The 23,101-nt window shown below is 39.4% G+C and overlaps 1 protein-coding gene across 3 annotated transcripts in view; it reads right to left on the reverse strand.

Annotated features, from left to right (window-relative positions):
- The window catches only part of LIMD2 (LIM domain containing 2), a 474,609-nt gene that overhangs the window by 35,926 nt on the left and 415,582 nt on the right, over nt 1–23,101 (reverse strand). For all 3 annotated transcript variants that reach the window (XM_044055198.1, XM_044055197.1, XM_044055200.1), the window contains exon 3: nt 6,032–6,073. In XM_044055198.1, the coding sequence (XP_043911133.1) occupies nt 6,032–6,073 (42 nt within the window). The remainder of the gene's footprint in view (nt 1–6,031; nt 6,074–23,101) is intronic.

Genomic DNA, 23,101 nt, shown 5'->3' on the forward strand with positions numbered 1-23,101 from the left:
GGCATTAGAGTTTCACTAAATTTGTGCTTTTTGGATTGCTGACCTTTTTTGTTATTTTATTACAACACACTATAACTGGTTCCAATATTCAGATATTGCAACACATTAAAAACTGTGGTTTCCACAACACCCAGCTAATGATCATCTTGAAGCATGCAGTTCAGTGGTCTGACTCTAGCTATCATCATTACATAAGGTTAGATATTGACCCACACTGCATGTTGGAATTTGGGTTGCAAATACTTAGCTTTGTTCCCCTCCTTTGTGTAGAAATATTGCATGTATTTATTAACATTTTAATACATATAGTATCTGACTGGACAATCATCATTTACAGCAGAGATCCAGGTAGAAAAAAAACTCTGAAAAACAAACAGAACAAGCAATAGACATGCAAACAATTTGAAGGCTAGAATAAAAAGGAACAACCATGCTGATGATAAAAAATATATACATAGTTGATTAAGGAAAGTAGTATTTAGAAATATAAATGTAGGTAGTAGGGTCAACATTTTAATAGGTCATAATATCCTACATATGAAAACATGTAGCACAAAAAAGACTGTAAATTAAATCAGAAGACAAAAATGCATCTTTTAAGGATAAATTAAAGACACACAATCCTTACTGACTCTCACATGGACAGCACACACACCTACTGTCAGTTATTTTTTTATGTTAACATTATATAAACTATCTCCCATTAATTTAATCCTTAACTTAGTGTGACCAGCAGACACCCTCAGTCTAATACTGCAGAATTGCCAGATTTGTCAGAAGATCAATAGGATAAGAGCAGCACTAAAGACCCTTAGCATGGTGAATTGTCAGTTAAGTGTAGTTATGGATATAGACTGTCTTGGATGAACCCCAACAAAAAACTTTTAGCATGTTTTCCTTCTATGACTCCCAAAGTAACTCGAGGCATCTGAAGAATTACTGATGAGTATGCATGGGAATCAGAAATCCTTACTATAGCAATACTTAAAACTATGGACCTCACTCTGTCTTAAAGTAAGCAAGACCAACTCACCCCAAGGCTTCAAAGCAGCAGTTGCAGACAGTCATGTAATTGTTTGCTGCTACTGTGTGAAAGATACCAAGCTGACAGAAAAATTTTGAATGCTACTGACTTACGTTAGTTTTCCCTCAGATATGGCCTTAATAAACTCAGTTTTTGCACTGAGGAAGAAGGACTTCTGGTTAGCCAACAGTGATATGTTGCTAAACTTGAGCCATGGGTACTACTGTTCATACAGAGATTAGATACCTGCTCTAATGATCCCAGACTCAATCTGCTGTTGCCACATTAGAGCATAAAGAAAGGCAGACATTTGTCATAAATTGTGTGATTACTATCTCTCATTTAATTTTCAGCCTGTGTAGAAGCTACATTTTGTGTATGCAAAGGATCTTTACATGAATACAAGTTAATAGATCAGTAGCACTTTTATCAAGTGCCGAATGATCAAAACAATGTTCACTTTCACTGAATCTCAGAGATAATTTTTTTTTTCAGTGGGACAAGCCTGCTGCTTATAGCAGTTTTAGGGTGGCCGCGGTGGTGCAGCGGTTAGCGTTGCTGCCTCACAGTAAGAGGTTCTCCGGTTCAATCCATGGCTGGGGTGCCTTCTGTGCGGAGTCTGCATGTCCTCCCTGTGGTCATGTGGGCTTCCTCCGGGTGCTCCGGTTTCCTCCCACATTCCAAAGACATGCTGTGGGTGGATTGGACACTCTAAATTGGCCTTAGGTGTGAGTGCATGTGTGTGTGTGCCTTGTGTGGAAGGATGGGCACCGGGCTGGCAACTCGACACCATAAAACTCCACTGCCAGTCATGAGTGGACAGGTGATCCTCTGTGGCGCCCCCTAACCAGGAAAAGCTGAAAGAAGAAGAAGATCACAAACAATCTTTACTAAGCAAGAAATTTCACTATAACCAATAGCTCAACAAAAGCCTTTGATCTTTTGCATAGAAAGTTTATATTTATAGTTCTTCAGTGTCATAGATTACCTGAGCAATACTATACCCAAATAAACATACATGCATAAGATGAGTTCCACTGCATTGATTAGAATAAATTTACCTCTGCTAGATACGACTGCAGGAGTAAGTCAGAATTGTCCTTTGTCTTTGACTATTTTAACTGCTATAAATCCGTTTTTGGAAGCAATATTGAAGGTACAATAATAAGGTATCAAAAATGCAACACCTTAGCTTATCTGTATGATATTCTGTTAATGAACTCTAGTGATGATAATCAACAAAACCAACTAAAAGGGGTATTTAACAAAGCTAAATTAAAAATTCCATATTGGTTTTAGAGTAAAGCTGAGAAAATCAGCTAGGGTGAAAACTACTGGTAAGATAGAGCAAATGCAGTAGAATGAAATCCCCACAATACAGTAATTCACATTTATTGGGCTGGCACGTACTGCTTCATTTAACAGGACAGTTTAACAAGGCCATAGAATACAGTGCAAGCTAAAATTCATGACTGGAATTACTATTATGTTTCATTAACTGGTGCCACTAATATTACAAAAACTATGTTTTGCCTAATATTACATTCCCAGTGTTCCATTTAATTGGAGTAAACAATGACAACTGGATCCACTGGATAAGGCAGAAGTTTAGCAAATTGTTATGGAGAGGCAGAGTTCCTTGCATATCATGGAGAATTTTTACTTAACCACTGAAAAATCAAAGCTTAGTAATGTACTTTCACAATTGGATTTCTGTGCTAAAATAGTAATCCTTAAGCATTTGATTGAATTCCAATACATTGATTCCACTGATAATTTACATATAACAGGGTTAGTGCCAATAGACACCACTAGACTCCTTGAATATACATCTTTATATAACAACACTCTTATATAACACTACTCTGAAACATATTAATAAAACATTTATCCACTATTAGGCTGGAGCTCTGGTTAATATAAAAAAAAAGATTTACTATACTTCAGTTTGTTACCATTTGAGGAGATATCACTATGACAAAATATATGTTTTCTAAATACGTAGAAGTTTCAATCTCTGTTTTTTACTGGGCCTGACTAATAACAATAGTTCAGAGTATATTTCCTGATTAGCTGTCCAATTACACAAACATTGTTACTCTTCTAGAAAATATTGTAATTTCTTTTTCAAAGGCGTTATGTTGGGATTGACTTTTTGTCTGGCATGTTTCAACAGTGCAATTTTGTGTTAAGGAAACTAAAAAGTAAAGATTTAATAAAAATTTATAAATGTTTCTATGCTCAAATTAATTGATGTAGCAAAGCAAAAATGCAAACATTTTAGTAACAAGCGATTGGCATGAAAACTGGGATAGGCTTTCTACACAATTAAAAAGGCATGCACAGCTTCCAGAGACTTGACAGTTCAGTTTAAAATTATTCATAGAACAGGTATCTCCATTTTTATAAATGTCACTTAGTAACAATGACCTCATAAGTAGGGCAGGTCTCCTTGCATGCACCATGTGATATCAACCCAACATGTTAGGCAGTATTCGAGCTACACACAAAAGTTAAACACAGATTCAGTGGCATCTCTCAAGTCCACTAGACCTCCCCTCTCCTATAGTAACCCAGCATCTGAGCTGGGTTGGTGACCCTAAACCATTGGGGGGGGATAATGAATATGGTGCCATAGTACCGACGGAAGTTTGGAATCAAGGTAGCCATAGTGCCATGGCAGAGAGGACTAGAATGCTAAACAGAAGTACCTGTGGCAAAAAAAGTAGAATGTGATGCATAGGACTACTACGTGATACAAGCAACATACCTGAGCATTGAGCAAATCACAAACATCTCCTTAATCCACTGCATCAGATCTATGCACACTGCTGCTGTACACCTGGGGATGTCTAGTTATACATTAGGCATGGAAGTGATGTCTGCAATTCACAAGCATGCAAATCCTGAGTACAATGTGCAGAAGTGAAAGCTATTGGTACAAGTGCTGCATGTAAAACAATACTGATGACAAATTGTCTCTGTTACAATGATGTCATGCTAAGATGACTCTGGCTAAGCAACAACATCAGTGCAAAAGATAATACCAAGTGCTTAAACATGATGAGTTATACACATATATGTCACACACATATAAGCAGGTGTATGACAAAGTACACACATATATGTGGCACATGCTAATGCAGGTGTATGGTGCACAGCAATGGAGTGTTACAAGCATCTGTTGTGCCCTATGGATAGTGACACCATAGAACTCCAGCTAATGTGAGCTGCAGAACATCCTGTCATTACCATACTATGCAAATGTTCCTTCCTCTGGAGCCATAGTAACAGAGGCTGAATCATCAATGAACTGGCTCTAGCCTTGAGTCAGAGCAGAGACAAACAATGGTGTTCGCAATCTCACAGCAACCTACCATCTCTGAGTAGATGTCACAGAACTACCAAACAATAAAATGCTGTCACAGTCATACACATCTGCTACATCCACAATACTGAGCTGGTAATGCTGTGGTTAACTAAGATGTAGTCTTTGGTGGCTTCTCCCAGTTGTATAACATCAGTGACCATTGGTGGGTAAGGTTGTCTTACTGAACTGAAAAGGCTGTATGTAAGATGGAGAGCAGGTGATTTTAACAATCTGCAATACTGGGAAAATGTGAAAAGAGTCTGGCACGAGCCGAAGTGAAACAGGAGCATATTACATGCACATGCTGTTATTCTGTGTTACACTAGTGCAGGGTGTGCTAGTAATAATCACCACTGGCTAAACATCTTAAATGGTCATTTGGTACTATAAAAAGCAGAGATGGCTAAGGGTATCAGTATTTGCTGCCTTTGGTGACTTGAATTAATATATGAGCCAGTTTTACAGGTTCTCACACACAACTTATAAAATCCTTCTATATCCTTAGGAATTCTATTAATGAAGTGAGGAACACAAACACAATATATAGCAGCAGGTGAACGAAATATAAAGAAGAAATAAGTACCAAACAAATGAGACAAAAGTATATAAACAACTGCTATTTTATACAAGTAAATATACATATGACTATAGCACTGATACATTTAAAGACTGGAATATAGGTGTGTACTGCACTCGGTGTGTGGTATGTCCAGGAGAATGATTCTAGGACAGTCGAATTTCTCTACATTTATCAGACTATTGTAATGTCCCCTGAAGAATCACAAACTTGCTCACAGCATGAGCCGTCAGTACTAGATGCACTGCCTATATGCCAATGCATATTATGTTTATGAATAACTTGGCCTGTTTCCAGTGCACTTGACAATACACATACCTCTCAATCTGCAGACACCAAAGATAGGCACAACTCTAGAAAGGCAGATTCATCCAGTCAAAAATCTGGTTACCTAATTAGTATAAAAATTGAATACTGAATAGCACATACATGACTTTTCCCACATCCTATAAGACTGCAGGATACTGCCAAGACAAGTTTAAAAAAACTGAGTGACGATTCAAAAAATATAAGCATATTGTCAAAGATAGTGTAAAATCTATAGTCTTTAATGAAATATGTAAAGATCAACCTTACTAAGTCATTTTTTTTGATTCTGAAAAAGAGAGATGTAACACTTGAGTCCTCTTTCTTTAAACTACTAACGGCATCAATATGTTGGTCATGTAGTCTGGTGTCCTGTGTATTGAACAGCTTCAAAATCATGCATGTCAGGGAGCGAGTTTGAAAATCATATGAAGGAATAAATCAAGCTTGAAAAGAGAACATACCTCCAAAAATAGGTACATCATGTGAAGGACTAAATCAAGGCTGAAAATAGGTATGCACCTCCAAATAGTTATAGATGAGGGGTCTGCTCCAACAACCTTACCCTCTCCCTTATTCACACATATGAAGACACCGACACAAACACAAACACACTCAAGCATGCAGGCACGAGCACACACACACACATGCACTCACACCATTTTTCAGGTCTGTTCAATAATCCAGGATGTAATTAATAAATAAATAAAACTGCACAAACTTGTAATAAAAAAAATAAAAAAGTGATCAGTACCTTAGATTGCTGCCCTGCATTTCTTTCTTGGTTGCTGTCCTCCTGTAAAATAAATAAATTATGAAACGAGCAGAACAGGACACTCCTGTGATGCAATACTACATCATTTTACCATTTAACTTTAAGTTATACTGTAGTAACGTCCTACTATAAAATAAATTATTAAACAAGCAGAAAGTACAGTTTTGTACCTACCATAAATGTAGATGTCCGAGAGGTATGCATCTGCAGTCCTAACATATGGGTTGTCCTGCCTCAGGCAGCCCTTGATCAGCAGTTCCAAAGTCTGGGTCTGGCCTCGGCTGATGTCGCACTTCACCCGACGTCATAGCTGCTGTCAATTGGGTATAAAGGCATCAGCCGATGCCATTTTCCTCAGTGTTTCTTGCCCCAGATGCCAGGTGCCCTCTAGGAAGTCTAAATTTGGATAAATGCAAACGATTCCAAACAGTAGAGAGCAAATAAAAATAAACATGTATATACATATATACAAACAAATACACCATAATAGATTCCCCCAGCTAGCTACAAGATGGGCAAATACCCTAGGAGTACCACAGAGGGGAAGGAGGGTGGGTAATCCTGACTGCAGATGCATACCTCTCGGACATCTACATTTATGGTAGGTACAAAACTGTACTATGTCCTTCAAGGATGCATCTGCAGTCCTAACATATGGGTAGAATACCATAGCCAAACTGGGGGAGGAGGCACTAAGAAGATTATGGTGTAGTTAAGATCCCTTGCAAAACAGCAGTGGCAAAACCTGCTCGGGATCTGGAGTATAAAGGTAGATTATAATGCTTGGCAAATGTATGCACGGAGCTCCAAGTAGCAGCCTCTAAAATGTCTTTGGTAGCCACTCCTCGTAAGAAAGCTGTAGTAGTGGCTGTAGCCCTTGTGGAGTGAGGTCTGATGTTTTCTGGAGTTGTCTTTCCATGAAAAGAGTAACAAAATCTAATGCAATTTCCTATCCATTTTGAGATTGTCTGTTTTGAAATTGCTTTTCCTTCCATTCCTGTTGCATATGCTGCCAGAAGCTGGTCAGTTTTTCTATTGTTCTTGGTTCTGTCCAGGTAGTAGCGCAATTGCCTGTGCACATCCAAGGTATGCAGTAGTCTTTCCCCCCTGTTCTGTGGGTTGGGGAAGAATGTTGGTAGGTGGATTGCTTGGTTTAATGATACACTGGAGACCACCTTTGGCATAAAAGTAGGATTAGTTCTCAAGGACACTCTATCCTGATGGAAGATAAGGAAGGGCTGTACTGCCATTAATGCCTGTAATTCAGAAACCCTTCTTGCTGAAGTGATTGCAAGCAGGAAAGCAGTTTTCCAAGATAAGAACTGTAATTCTGCTGTTGCTGCTGGTTCAAAAGGGGGGAGTGTTAACTTTTCTAACACAAAGTTCAGGTCCCATGTAGGCAAAGGTGGCTTCCTTGGAGGCTTTACATTTTTAATTCCTCTCAGAAACTGCCTGAGTAGAGGATGAGAGAAGACTGGAGGATCCATGTTGTATTCTGCTGAAATTGCTGATGCATGAATCTTAATGGAGGAGTAAGACAGGCCATTGTGGAAAAGCTCTGCTAAATATTCCAGGATGTTAGCTATGTTTGCCAATGATACATTTTCTCCTTTTGCTGCACTCCAAATGAGGCATCTTTTCCATTTTGCTGAATAAGTTTTCCTTGTGGAGGGTCTGCGAGCCTCTAGGATAATGTCTTTAACCCTCTGAGATAAATCTGGGTTATTTTGTTTTATGTAATGTTCCAAGCAGCTAGCTGCAGTGTTTTCAAGCTTGGATGCAGGATTTTGAAGTTGTTCTGTGTTAGCAGTAAAGGAACTAGAGGTAGAGGCCATGCGTGTGCCCGAGACATACTCCTCAGTAGCGGGTACCAATGCTGCCTTGGCCAGTCTGGAGCTATCAGGATGATCCTTGGGTGATCTTCTTTGATCTTCAGTAGCACTTTGTGCATCAAAGGAAGAGGTGGGAATGCATATGCTGTCAGGTTTTCCCAAATGAAGGATAGGGAGTCCACCTTCCAAGCAAGTGGGTGGTATGTCCTTGTGCAGAATTTTCTCAATTGGTGGTTGTGTGGGGATGCGAACAGGTCTATTTCTGGTAGTCCCCATTTCTTTGTAATGGATTTGAAGATGTCTGGATGCAGCATCCATTCGTGGGCATCCGTGGTAGTTCTGCTTAAGATGCCTGCTAGTATATTTTCTTTTCCTGGCACAAATATGGCCTGGAGCTGAATGTTGAGGTTCAGGGCCACATTCCAGAGGTCCATTGCCATCCAGCATAGAGGATATGAATGTGTGCCTCCCTGTTTGTTGATATACCACATAACTGTGGTGTTGTCCGTCCTTATCAGCAAATGACCCTGTTGTAGAAATGGTCTGAATGTCTGAATTGCCTGTTTTACTGCCAGCATCTCTTTTTGATTTATGTGTAGGTGCAGCTGGTCTTGTGTCCATAAGCCTTGTATACACTTGTCCACCATGTGTGCCTCCCAACTGAGGTCTGAGGCGTCCGTGGTGATAGTCTGGCTTGGGTGAGGCCTGTGGAAAGGCAGTCCTTTGTTCAATTGACAGGCCTGCGCCCACCACTGGAATTCTTGCTTCAGGCATGGAATTATTGGAATTTGGGCTTCTAGGCTGTGCTTGTGCTGAGACCATAAATTCCTTAGGTACCATTGCAACTTCCTCATATGTAGTCTGGCATGTGGAATCAGTATTATGCAGGATGCCATGTAACCCAGGGCTTGCAGGACTTTCCTTGCTGTAAGCTGGTTCTGCGCTGTTAATGCCATGAAATAGAGTGGTAGTTGCTTCTGTTTTTCTGCTGTGAGGAATGCCATCTGGTTTGATGTGTCCAGTTCTGCACCCAGGAAGGTTATCCTTTGGGATGGTATCAGCCTTGACTTTTTTGTGTTGACTGTGTATCCCAGGGCTTGTAACAGGTGAATAACCTTTTTCAAATCTTTTGTTAATTTGTCTTTGCTGTCCGCTTGTAACAGGCAGTCGTCCAGGTATGGATAAATTTGAATTCCCTGAAGCCTGCAATGAGCAATTACTGATGCCAGGCATTTGGTGAATACTCTGGGCGCAGTAGATAAGCCAAAAGGCAATGCTGAGAATTGATAATGCTCTGATCCTGCAAGAAATCTGAGGTATCTTCTGCAATCTGGTCATATGGGGACATGCAGGTATGCCTCCTTGAGATCTAGAGTCACCAGCCAAGACTCCTTGCCCAGCATGGGAAGAAGTTGCAGTAGGGTCAGCATCTTGAATTTTGGAACAATGAGATATGTGTTCAGAGCGGACAGGTCGAGAATAGGTCTCCATTGGTTTTCTTTTCTTGGTACCAGGAAAAGTCTGGAATAAAATCCTTGTCCTTGTTCCATAGACGGTACCTTTTCTATAGCTCTCATTCTTAGTAAGTGGTCGATTTGTTCTAGAGCGTTTGTTTTTTGGTTTGGTGGTAGGTTTGGCATTCCTCTCTTCCTTGGTAGAGTATGGAAGTGAAACCTGTAACCTTTGTCTATTGTCTGTAAAATCCATTTGTCTCCTGTAATGTAATGCCAGTTTACTGAAAATAAGGCTAGCTTTCCGCCTAAGGGTGCTTCTAGTTGTTCCTTGGTAGGCGGTATCAGAGCCAAGTCACTGTGACTGTCCTGTGGAAGTGGTAGTGGCTGGATCTGTGGCAGTACTTCTCTGGTTGTTAGGCTGCCACTGACGTCCCCTGTAGGCACCTCTGGATTGACCTCTGCCTCTTGGGCGCCCATTTCTGCCTCTCTGTGCTCTGGTGGTGTCTGGAAAGGACCAATTCTTCGAAGGCCAATTCCTACTAAACCTCGGAGGCTGGACCTGTAAGAAATCCTTGACTGTTTGGACAGATTTTGCTTTTTCTTCCACCTTCTTTAACACTTGCTGTGCAGGGGAGCCAAACAAACTGTTTTTTTCCATGGGAGCATCTAGGAGCTTTGACTTTACATGGTCTGGTAAGGATTGCTCTTTTAACCATGCATGCCTTCTGATCACTGTACCAGTCATAGCTGATCTAAAGGAAGCCTCCAGTGCATCATAGCCGCATTTTAAGGAATGATTACTGACCTGCTGAGTGTTATGTACCAAATCCTGAAGGGACTTACGGTCTATAGGTTCAGGAGAGGACAGTTTTTTAGTTAGCTGATCTAACAAAAATTCCTGATACTGAATCATGTGGAATTGACAGTTTAAGGCCCTAGCCGAAAGAGTAGCAGAAGTATAAACTTTTTTACCCCATCTGTCTAATACTCTAGATTCTCTTTCAGAGGGGAGGGGGTTTTTGGCAGAGGCAGCTGCTACAGCTTTGGGGCCCTGTGAAATAGTTTCAGGATCTGCAATAGGAGCCTTATACAAGTGATAATGTGTGTCCGGGACCCTGTAGTATCTGTCGGGCTTAGCAGGGGCCGGGGGAAGAGAGTCAGGGGCAGTACAAGCATCATTAAATGCATCATCCACAACTGTAAGTACTGGAGGAATGGCTAAAGGCCTATGCTGTGGCAAATGTAAAAAGGTCCTAAGCCTTTTCCTAGAATCTGAAAAATCCTGGCCCTGCCATTGAAATTGTTCTCTCATAGCATGCAAGGTTTCCCCAAAAGAAAATTCCTCAGGAGGAGAGGCAGAAGGAATGGAGTCTTCTGCGTCAGAGTCCTCATATGGAGAATAAGGGCCTTCTGGAGGATTTGAGTTTTCTGAATAATCAGAGGAATAATCTGTAGAAACTGGCTCAGGGGGCTCTGCTCTAGGCTTCTTCTCTGGAGGGGGGTGAGAGGCCCTGTCAGGGTGAGGTTGGGATCCCCTGATCAAAGAAATGAGATCCTCTGCCAGGCTAAGCATTTGGGTACTGGAGCTAGGCCTGTGTGAGGGGGTTTTAGCAGGCAAGGCCTTAGAAGATTTAGCTGCTTTAGCCCTAGAGAAAGCCTTGATAGACATGGATGCAGGGGGCCTAGCAGCTCCACGTGCAGGAGTAGATATGTCTAAGGGAATAGTATCTGATAAATCCTGAGAACCTGCAACAGCAGGTGGAAATTCAGTAGCAGATTCAGCCATGCTGGATGAGGCCTCGGTTGGAGGCATGCTTTCGGCCGAAGGAAGAACCGAGGACTCGGTTTCAGCCGAAACCGAGACACTCGCGGTTGGCTTAACTGCTGTTTCGGCCGAAACCGCGGACCGCGAATGTCGGTCCTTTTCCTTACGCTTCTTAGCTAATTGTGAAGTCGGAGTCTCCGACGGCATGTTGTAAGCAAAAGCGGGGCCGAAAAACTCCTCTGCAAACTCCGACCGACGTCTAAGTGTCCGTCGGTTGAAGGAAGCACAGGCTAGACAAGCTGCTACGTCGTGGTCTGGGCCTAAGCAAGGAAGGCAGTAAGAGTGGAAATCCTTATGAGGTATTTGTTTCCCACAAGTTAAACAGTTATTTACTTTTTCTGACATCGGCTGAGGCAAGAAAGAGTCCCCAACGGGGTACTTAGCTTTTTAGAAGTCTTCGGTAGTAGTAATCTCTGGTTCTGACCGACCAGCACTTGCGAACAGCTTCTGCTTCGGGCGCCATGCGGCAAGAAAGACTGGGGAAAATGGCGTCGGCTGATGCCTTTATACCCAATTGACAGCAGCTATGAAGTCGGGTGAAGTGCGACATCAGCCGAGGCCAGACCCAGACTTTGGAATCCGGCCGACCGAAGGGCTGCCTGAGGCAGGACAACCCATATGTTAGGACTGCAGATGCATCCTTGAAGGACATCAGGACACTCCTGTGATGCAATATTCCATCATTTTACCATTTAACTTTAAGTTATACTGTAGTAACGTCCTACTATAAAATAAATAAAATATTAAACAAGCAGAACAGGACACTCCTGTGATGCAATTCTGCATCATTTTACCATTTCACTTTAAGTTATACTGTAGTAACGCCCTACTATAAAATAAATAAAATATTAAACAAGCAGAACAGGACACTCCTGTGATGCAATATTCCATCATTTTACCATTTAACTTTAAGTTATACTGTAGTAACGTCCTACTATAAAATAAATAAAATATTAAACAAGCAGAACAGGACACTCCTGTGATGCAATATTCCATCATTTTACCATTTAACTTTAAGTTATACTGTAGTAAGATGTAAAACACACAGCAGCAAACAAAAGCAGGGGACATCTGTTCTGTTCACCAGTTAGAAAGCAAAAAAACATAAGCAAACTGACCTTTGTGAGCTGCTACAGATGTAGTTTTTAAGATTATCATTCAAATAGTCTGTACATGTTTCTGTCATGCTTATTTATTATTTACTTATTTACTAATATTTATTTTTTTCTTTTATTGATGTGGCTGGACTGGACCAAATAAACTATTTCTAGCTATGTCTCAAGGCTTACAGTAAAAATAATCAATCTGCTAGCTGGTAAGAATACCTAAATAAAACAATGTGAGGAACTACATACAGCTTATATTGTAATTTGGTAAACAGCATTAAAAGTGTTAGTAAATCACAGTGATATCAGTCCAGTCAAGATCAAGGCAGGCAATTTTAAACATTCAAAAGATCTTATGTTTCGTAATGGGAACTGTAAAGAGCAAGAAGTGATTCTGAAAAAAAAAACAGGCTAGCTGAAGTTAAATGTAAGTGAGCTGGAAGTCTTCTCACTGCTGGATCCATTCTTTTGATCAGGTTGTTGCTAGCTAAAACCTATCCTCTCTTGCACTTAGCACAGCAGAAATATGTCCTGCTGTACAGATCACATTTTGCACTTAAAAGTGGTAAACATCCGTCCTGCTGTAAAGATCATGTTGTAAATACTTCAGAAGTGGTAAACATCTGTCCTGCTGTAAAGATCATGTTGTAAATACTTCAGAAGTGGTAAACATCTGCCCTGCTGTAAAGATCATGTTGTAAATACTTCAGAAGTGGTAAACATCTGTCTTGCTGTAAAGATCATGTTGTAAATACTTCAGAAGTGGTAAACATCTGTCCTGCTGTAAAGATCAAGTTGCAAATACTTCAGAAGTGGTAAACATCTGTCCTGCTGTAAAGATAGGTTCATACTAGGCTAGCTGCTCTTGCGAGTCATTGTAAGCCTAGCCAATTATCTCTTGTGAGACTCAAACCCTACACCTTGTGTTTGTAATGCAAACACCTTAACCATTAGGCCACCCTCCCATCATGTTGTAAATACTTCAGAAGTGGTAAACATCTGTCCTGCTGTAAAGATCATGTTGCAAATGCTTCAGAAGTGGTAAACATCTGTACTGCTGTAAAGATCATGTTGTAAATACTTCTTAAACTTACATAAAGCCTGCTCCCCACAACTTAACCAATAGCTACTCATTTAAACCAAATCAGACTCCTGTCACCTTACCTACGACACACCTCACAGACTTATAGTGGCACTTACTGACACATCTTCCATCACACTTCACTTTTATTTTGCAGATAGGCCATTTTTCCGTTTACTCATTGTCTTCTGCTCATCCATGTCTGTATTTACGTCCTCATCATTTCTGCATTCAGACGTGTTCATTCGTGCATATTACTTTCTTTCTTACATTCTGCTGTACATATGTCACTCACCGAACATTACCTAGCAAAACACTAGCAAAGGATGGGATAAGAACTAGAAAAGAACAGTTACTTTTGCCTCAGAGTTTTTTTTAACAATCTCATAGTAATGCAGTGTATAGGTTAAGTTATACTAATTAACGACCATTACTTTTGCTCCAACAAAATATAGTACCTCTAACATGGTAGGCGAGTGAGACAGATAGTTGAGAAAAAAATTAGAGATGAGGAAAGAGTTCAACTGGACATTCCTAGACTTTGGTAAAGCATATATCAAGGTTCTAAGAAATCTGATTTGGGTAGTCCTGTGATGGTTTGAAGTAGAATTAGTGCAGGTTATGTACAAGGAGCCAATAACATAAGTCATATTTAGATTTACAAAGGGGTTCCCAGTGGTAGTGGTGTGCATCAGTGTTCAACTATGAGCCCACTGCTCTCCATACTGGTGATGAACTACATTAGCAAAAAGGCTGGCGGGGGCAAATCAACAAAACTGCTGCATACAGAAGATGTGGCATTATAGGCAAGGCTCTGAACAAGGACTTCAGCAAATGATAGTGGAATGGAGTGCAAAGCTGAAAGCACATTGCATGAACCTGAGTACAGATAAAACAGTTGTAATGGAAGCAAATGGGGAAAATCAGAAGAAACCGAGAACTGAGATAGAAGAGAAAATAGTGGAGAATGTTAACAGCTTCAAGCATCTGGAAGGGGTGGTTGGGAAGAAGGGAAGTTAAAATGAGGAAGTCAAAGCTATAATTAGGGGGCTGCAGCCAAATGGCACAGAGTGTTAGGGGTAGTATATGGCAGAAGAATGCCAAAGAAACTGAAATGTAAGGTGTACAAAATAGTGGTGAAACCAGTATTATTATTATATAGCAGACACCTGTGCAGTGAAGGCAGAGCAGCTGAAGAAGCTAGAGGTGATGCAGATTGTAGAATAACAGATGTGCTGTACCTTTAAGAGGTATTTTCAAGATATGTGTGTGTGTATAAATACCAAGCACTTGTTAGCTTCAGTGCCATTTTGAAGTTGCAGCCAGAGTGTTAACATCTATGTACATGATAGCTAGTTTGTTTATAAGTTAAAGTTGCTTAATCTCATTTATGATGTGTCCGTATACAATAAAGCTGCTTGAAGAAGAACCCACGATGCTCACCTGTTTTGTCCTGACCTGGCAAGCAACATGGTGTCAGAACCAGGATGGCAAAGACTATTCTTCAGAGCCACGATGTGCAGAGGTAATGGCGAAGGCAAACTAAAAGAACCCGGAGCAAAAAAGGGCCAGAAACAAGTCAAAGGTAAAGAGAACACACATGAATGATTTATTTATTAAAACAGGTAAAATGGAGCATTACAAGGGCACAAAACATATTGTTAAGCAAACAATTAGCACAGAAATATTTATTAAGCAAACGAGAAGCATAAAAGAGCTCATCAATCAAATGAAATGTTTGAAACTGAGTTATTTGATAAAACGAGCATTAGAAAAGTACATAGAGGGTTTCAGAATTACCTCAGAATTGTAAAATGAGCATGTCTAAAGTGAAACGAGCATGTTTAGAGTTGAAATGACCACAAAAAAGTATAATGGGCATGAAAAGAGATTAAATGAGCTAAAAGAATATAACAAAAGGGCATAAAGGGCACATTAAGAGATTCACTGAGCAAAACGACTATAATAGAAAGGGCAGAAAAGGGCATGTTGAGTTTAAGTAAAGCAAAGCTCACTGCATGTATTTTGGCAAATTACTGTGTTTTGGCACGAATTGCTACTCCGCATTGATTGAAGCGTTGACTAGCATAACTAGGGTTGTTTGAAGTGTTTCAAAGTGTGTAAAAGTGTTTACATTACATGCTTATTACTCTGCATTTATTCTAAAGAGTTTGTTGTATACAAAATGGAACTATTTCATGAAGTGCAGTCAAGATCAGCCATTTCAAAAGTTTCTTGTGCCTGGGTGTGTCTATTTGCACAGTGCCACCATTACAGACAGTCTCGTGCACTGTATAGAGTTGTTTGGCAAAGTGCAGCCATTTTAGGGAAATTTCAGTGTGCTGTGTACTGTTTATTCGCAAAGCGCAGTTACTTTGAGGTGTTTCTCACTTTGTGCTTCTTCTGCACAGTACACTTGCAAAGTGCAATTACTTCAAAACAGTTTATTCACAGAGTACCATTAATTCAAGATAGCTTATTTGCAAGGTGCAATTACTTCGAGATAGTTTATTCATTAAGTGCTGTTAATTTGAGCTAGTGTATTTGTAACGTATAGTTACTTTGAAATGTTTCTTGCCCTCAGTTTCTATTGCCCACTTTATTCCCATTGTGCAGTTCAAAATGTTTCTTAACATGATGATAAATGACTTTGGCATTAAAGCATTTACAAGATAAAGGCTTGTACAGTAAAATAATGATGATAAATTACTTTAGCATTAAAGCCATTACAAGATAAATGGCTCATATAGCAAAGTAATTTCAAAGCAAATGGTTTTTACAATAAAGAGATTTCAAAGTGTTACAGTGCCCATGAAACTTATTTTGTGAAATTCAGTTATACAAAGGCTCGTTGTGTTGTTACAAGTACTGGCATAAATTTCAAGCACATGTATACATATATGTACAAGTGTGCGTGTTCATGCATATTTGCAAGAGTCTTCACTGAGATATGTTAATATGGCAGACTGATTTTGCAAGCCACAACCACTTGTGTTTGATCACAATATTGCAGAGAACTGGAGAATATTTCAGCAAGAATACGATATATTTATACAAGCAGCTTATTCTGATAAATATATATGCACAAGGGCATTCATTTTGCTGAACCTAGCAGGGTCAGAAGCCATTGAAAGGGAGCATTCATTTGTCTATGCATTAGCAGTGTATGAAGGTGAAGGAGAAACTCATGTTGTTGCGCAGGCTGAATCAAGAGAAGACCCCAAGTGTTTGAAGCGCAAATTCAGAGAAATGTTTAACCCCCAAACAAATGTTACATTAGAGATGCATTTGTTTTACATGAGAGATCAAAAGCAAGGAGAAACCTTTGCAGCTTATATTACCAACCTGAGAAACAAAGCTAAAACATGTAGGTTTGGTGATGTAAAGGATGAGTTAATAAAGGAGAGACTCGTGTGTGGTATTAATTATGCTGCTATGAGATAGACAGTGATTTAACACTGAGTAAAGGCATTGAGATTTGTCAGATTCATGAAGTTATAGAAAGGCACACAAATATGCTTGTCAGTGATAAGAGCATGGTTTCAATAGGCTCTAGAGCTAATGTAGACAGCATGCAACATGTGACAGACAAAGTAGGCCTAAGCACATGGCAGCAGCAGCCCCTGTGGGACCTCTAGGTAAAACCCATAGTCTTCTGGCACATTCCAAGACCATTTCAGTTAGCGGAACATACTCAGTGTCGAACCGAGGATACCTAGTACAAAACAAATGTTGCTCAGTACAGCATGACAGTGAATCAGCAAAACCCAAATCAAGCTTTATTGCTAACTGCCGTAATTGTGGTGCCAACCATGAATTCAGAAGTGAAAATGCATATCATTTGGCCAGCAATGTCACAAGTGTAAGAAATGGAACCATTTTTAAAGATTTTGTAAATCGAGTAAGCCTCACACAGTTACAAAGCAGGGTCACTTCAAAAAGGAAGTTAATCAAACAGACCTGCAACGGTCTGCTTTCTATACAAAGGTGTGTCAGTAATTGGTGAAAAGATTGATGCAGTAGATTTATTGGCAAGAAATTAAGTGTATGGATCAATGGTAAACCCACCAAACTTAAAGTAGACACTGGTTCAAAATGTAATGTCATGTCTGCAGATACTTTTGCAAGGGTCAGAGCTGGTGAACAAGTAAATGTGACTAGTTGTACAAAACTTGTTGCTTATGGAGGTGAAGAAATTCAAACCGAAGGCTCAGTGCTTTCATGTTATGTGGTCTAGAACTGTTATAGCCTATGTTCTATGTGGTTTGAAGACCTGTGCAGTCATTGTTGGGTCTCAGACAGTTTGAAAATGAATCTGATTTCTTTAACTAAGGAAGTTCATCAGATAGGCATATGTCCTAGTTCCAGCTTCACCAACACTATTTTTTCAGAGTATGCAGATGATTTTGATGACAAGTTGGGCAAACTTCCAGTTGTGTATTCCATGAAATTAGACCCAGAAATCTGTCCAGTGACCAGACCAGAAAAAAGAGTTCTGATAGCTATGCAGCAAAAAGTCAAAGCTCAGTTGGACAAAATGGTGCAACAAGGTGTAATTTGTCCAATTACAGAACCTACCAAATGGGTGTCATCCATGGTAGCAGCTCATAAAAAAGGCTCAAATGAAATCAGAATAGGCATTGACCCAAGTGATTTGAACAAAGCATTGGAGAGACCATATCATCCTATGCATACAGTCAAAGAGGTTGCAGCCCTGATACAGAATGCACTGTTTTTTCTTTCTTATATGCAAAGAGCTCATTTTGGCAACTCATGCTTGATTGTAAATATTCATTACTGACTGTATTCAGTACCCCATTTGGAAGATATAGATTCTTTAGGATGCCATTTGGAATACATTTTGAAAATTGAAGTCTTTCAGCATGCAATGGAGCAAATATTTTTGGGGTTATCCTTGTGCCATAATAGTAGATGATATATTGGTTGGAGGCAATGGTGAGGCAGAGCATGACAAAAATCTTAAGAATGTTCTAGACAGAGCATGTGAAGTGAACTTAAAGCTCAACCCTCTGAAGTGCAAATTCAGACTACCAGAAGTTACATATGTAGGTCATTTGTTTACAAATATTGGCTTGAGACCAGACCCATCCAAACAATTCACCAATCTTGAAATGTTAACACCAGATAATGTGCAAGCTCTACAGTGTTTACTTGGTATGGTCAATTACTTAGGCAAGTTTATACCAGACTTCAGTGAGTTGACAGCACCTTTGAGAGAGCTCACACATAAAAATGTTACTTGGTCATGGCTAGACCAGCATCAGAGAGCATTTGAGATTCTTAACCAGAAAATTGCTACCCCACCAATATTAAGATACTATGATGTCAACAAACCAGTGAATCTTTCCTGTGATGCTTCGAAGTTTGGTTTAGGTGCAGTTATTCTTCAAGAAGGCAGGCCAGTAGCCTTCGCACTTAGAATATTACCCAGACTGAGATGCAATATGCTCAGATTGAGAAAGAACTTTTGCCAATACTGTTTGCAGGTTCCAAGTTTCATGATTATATCTATGGTCGAGAAATCCAGATTAATACTGATCATCAACCTTTGCTTACTATTTTAAAGAGGCCCATGCATTCAGCTCCAGTGAGATTACAAAGAATGATGCTTAAATTGCAAAAGTACAACTTCAAAATAGTTTATATGAAAGGCAAACTTCTTCATCTGGCTGATACCTTATCCAGATCGCCCAGAAATACAATGGAACAGCTTAATGCAGAGGATTTTGACCTTGATGTCATGAAAGTGTGTCATTTTTCTACCACAAGACTTGAAGAGTTAAGAAATCATACAATGACTGATCCAGTTTTGCAGAAGCTCAATCACTATAGCTGTGTTGGATGGCTGTCAACACAAATCTATTGTACCACTAGAAGAGATGAGTTGTTGATGAAAAATGGCATTATTTTCAATGGTCCTAAAATTGTTGTTCCTGCTTCCTTGCAATGAGAATATATCCAGGTTTTGCATTGTTGTGACCTGGATTCCGAATCTACTAAGAGAAGGGCGAGAGGACTAGTATTTTGGATTTTTCTAGCAAAAGACATTGATAACGTACTTTCTTCCTGTTCAGTGTGCAATAATACTAAAGCACATTTGCAAAGACAGCCACTTCAGCTAAGTCAAATTCCTGATCTATCTTGGTCAGTTCTAGCTACTGATATATCTGAGTGGAACAATCAACATTACTTGGTAGACTCTTATTCAAATTGGTTTGAGATCGATCTACTACCTAATCTCACTACTACTAAGTTGAAACGTCATTTCTCAGTCCAAGGCAGTCCACAGAAATCAATCTCTGACAATGGTACACAATTCACAAGTCAATTGTTACAGAAATTTGCCAGAGAATGGGACTTCATACATGTTACTAGTAGTCCAGATTATCTACGATCAAATGGTCTTTCTGAATGTGCAGTACAGAGTGCAAAGCAATTACTTGAGAAGTTAAAGCGTGATAATATCAATGTTTTTTTGAATTTAATCAATCTCAGAAACATACCCCATAACAATATACTTGGCTCACCTGCTCAGAGACTTCTGTTTAGGCAAACCAGAACAATATTGCCTATCAGTTCTAGTTTATTGAGGCTTAAAGCTAAGAACAACCAAGCAATCAAAAGCCCGATTATCTAGAAAGCATTCTTTTCAAAAGTCCAGCTAAGACAGGTCGAGCAGATTTCTTCATCCATTGGAAAAAGGCGAGACAGTGAGGATACAAACAGCAAAAGGTTTCAACTGGATTGGTCAAGTAATGAGTATGGGTGCAGAGCCGAGGTCCTATTTTGTTAAATCCGAGGGTGTGGAGTACAGGAGAAATCGCAGGTATCTTCTTCCTGTAGCAGAACTGATATCGCAGCATCGTGCCTGTGATAAAGATTCATAACTCTCAGACCAGTCCAGATGATGTTCCTGTTCTAGAACATGTCTTGATTCCTGATAATGTTCCAGCAGATGATTCCAGTGTTCCTAAGATTGAACAGTCAGCAGAGACAATCCCAGTTGCTAATCCAGATCCCATATTTTATGTCAAACAATATGGTTGCATTTCAAAGTCTAGTGTGAAATACACAGCAACTTGGACATAGTTGTATATATGTATCTAGTGTTGTATAATTGCATGATGAAAATCATTTTTGTGTAAGCTGCATATTCATTAATATCAGCGATAATGCCTAACTCATTTTCTCAGAGGGAGGATCTAGAATAACAGGTGTGCTGTACCTTTAAGAAGCATTTCCAAGACATAATATGTGCGTGTGTGTAAATACCAAGCATGTGTTAGCTTCAGTGCCATTTTGAAGCTGCAGCCAGAGTGTTACCATCTACGTACATGATAGCTAGTTTGTTTATAAGTTAAAGTTGCTTAATCTCATTTGTGATGTGTTTGTATACAATAAAGCTGCTTGAACAAGAACCCATGATGCTCGTCTGTTTTGTCCTGACCTGACGAGCAACACAGATCAGGTGTCTGAGACAGGTAGTAGGATGCACACTGCAGGACAGATGAAAAAACTGAGCACATCAGAGCAGAAGAACTTGTAGAGTCAATTGCAGAGAAGGTCAAAGAGGACAGACTGCAGTCATTTGGGTGCATGTACTGGAAAGCAGAAGAAAATCTGGTGAAGAAGATTTGGTACAGACAGAAAGAAGGCAAGAGAAACAGAGGGCGTCCAGCAAAGAGATGGACGGATTGTGTGAGAAAACTTGTGACATTCAGGCATGACTGTCAAAGTGGGAGACTGACTTTGAATTGAGAAAGAAGCAACAGGTGACACAACACCCCAGCCTCATGTAGAAAATGAGAAAAGGGGGGCAATGATGATGATGAACACGGTATATGAAAAAACAAGGACATCAGCTTATCGGCCAAAATGCTCCATGGTAACAACTTACAAAATACTGGCAAGGCCTTAAAATAGGATGATATGATGAACTACACCATCTAATTACTGTTAAAAGATGGTGATATACATCAAACCCAGCCCCCTGCAATAAACTGGCAAATATCCTTCTGGACTTGCATGCAAACAGTTTCTAGAAAGATGGAAATGACTCAAGATTAGACACCTGAATGTAAAATAAATAAATACATTAAACTCAGCATTTTGTGCTTCAGTTTTATGTTTTTTTAAAGAGACCAGGTGTGCTTTTTATCAGAGAGCTTTCTGAAAACTTTTCTTTAAAATCTAGTGTTGCCCTACCCAATATAAAGTAGCATTATACCCTTATAATACATTGTCAATCCTATGCAACAGCTATTCTTACTTTAATTATGCCCTGAATTAGTAATGGGGTCTATTCCTGTCATAGGATTAGACAATCTTAACAGTTGAGATTAAATAATTAGAAATTCCTTTAGTTTACCGTTGCTGCTACCAAACAATACTGGCAATTCAGTATTAGGGATTACAGCTATACACTACTAATTGGCTTCTTCTTGTGTACCTGGAGGTTCTGGTTTCAATCTCCTATATCTCAATTTGCCTACTGTATAACTTTGATCAAGTTATTTCAAATATTGCTTTGAGGTTGCCCCATGAAAAGTTGCTTTTGGGCCTAATTGGTTTACCTGGTTAACATGTAAATAAAATGATATTCTAGTTGTTGTGTCTTTCGGCTTTTCCCGGTTAGGGGTCGCCACAGCGGAACTCCGGTCCACTAATGATTGGTAGTTGATTTTTACATGCCGAGTTGCCAGCCCTGGGGCACAACCTTCAACGAAGGCATGCCCATTCACGCATGTCTCCACGCAGAAGACGCTCTAGCTGAGAATCAAACTGGACAGCGTCTTACTGTGAGGTGACAACGCTACCGCATGACATTATATTCTCATTTATTCTGCCCTCCAGCTTTCCCACCTTCTCTCTCTCTCTCATTAGTCCCCTTCTAGATTTTCTTCAACCATTTCTGTTTTTTATAACCACAAACCACTTTTCTTCTACCACGTCTCCCTCCTTCCACTGTATTAAAAACATATGCACAAAGTGTTGTAATTTTCTACAAGTTGATATATGGTAACAACACACTTTGAAAACAATGACTATTCATTGACTATTGTTAATTTAAGTGACAACTATCTTTCTGAATCATGTAATAACATTTTGAAAAAGGGTTTTAATTTTATTCCATCTAACAAGGTAGAAATAGGTAAATTGTTGGTAGAGTTCAGGATTTTTTTGCGTAAACTTAATTTAAAATATATAATGAAAGATGTATAAACAACGTTAGAATATAAATAAAAATGCTGGTTACTGCCACAGCACGCTTGCTTATAAACAGATAAATAAGTAGGTAAATAACTCAAGCAAGCGTCGACAGAGTGAGAAATAACATCCAATGTGTAGAAAATCCAAGCAATCCGGTCTTCTGAAACAGATAAATCAGTTTATTGCACAGATGAACCACGATAAGCGCTTTCACTAACTAGTAGCTTCTTCAGATCACAAACAAAAGGCACAATAGCCATGTGCTTTAAATATCTGCATGTTAATTAATCAACCAACTTTTAAAGCAGAAGCGCCATAAAACAAAATTTGAAAACTAAATATATAAACATAGTATCATTGACATCTAAAATAGACAATAGTGTATACATATTCTATTGAAAATTAAAAATTAAAATAACTTCATTCCATAAAGAATGTAAAAACATATTATAAGCAGCATACTATCAAGTATAAAGGTATATGCAGCCTAATACATAGATGCATGTGATAGTCATATTAA

This window comes from Protopterus annectens, chromosome 13.part0, assembly GCF_019279795.1.
Source record: "Protopterus annectens isolate FY-2018-M chromosome 13.part0, PAN1.0, whole genome shotgun sequence".
In the NCBI taxonomy this organism is placed as follows: Eukaryota; Metazoa; Chordata; order Ceratodontiformes; family Protopteridae; genus Protopterus; species Protopterus annectens.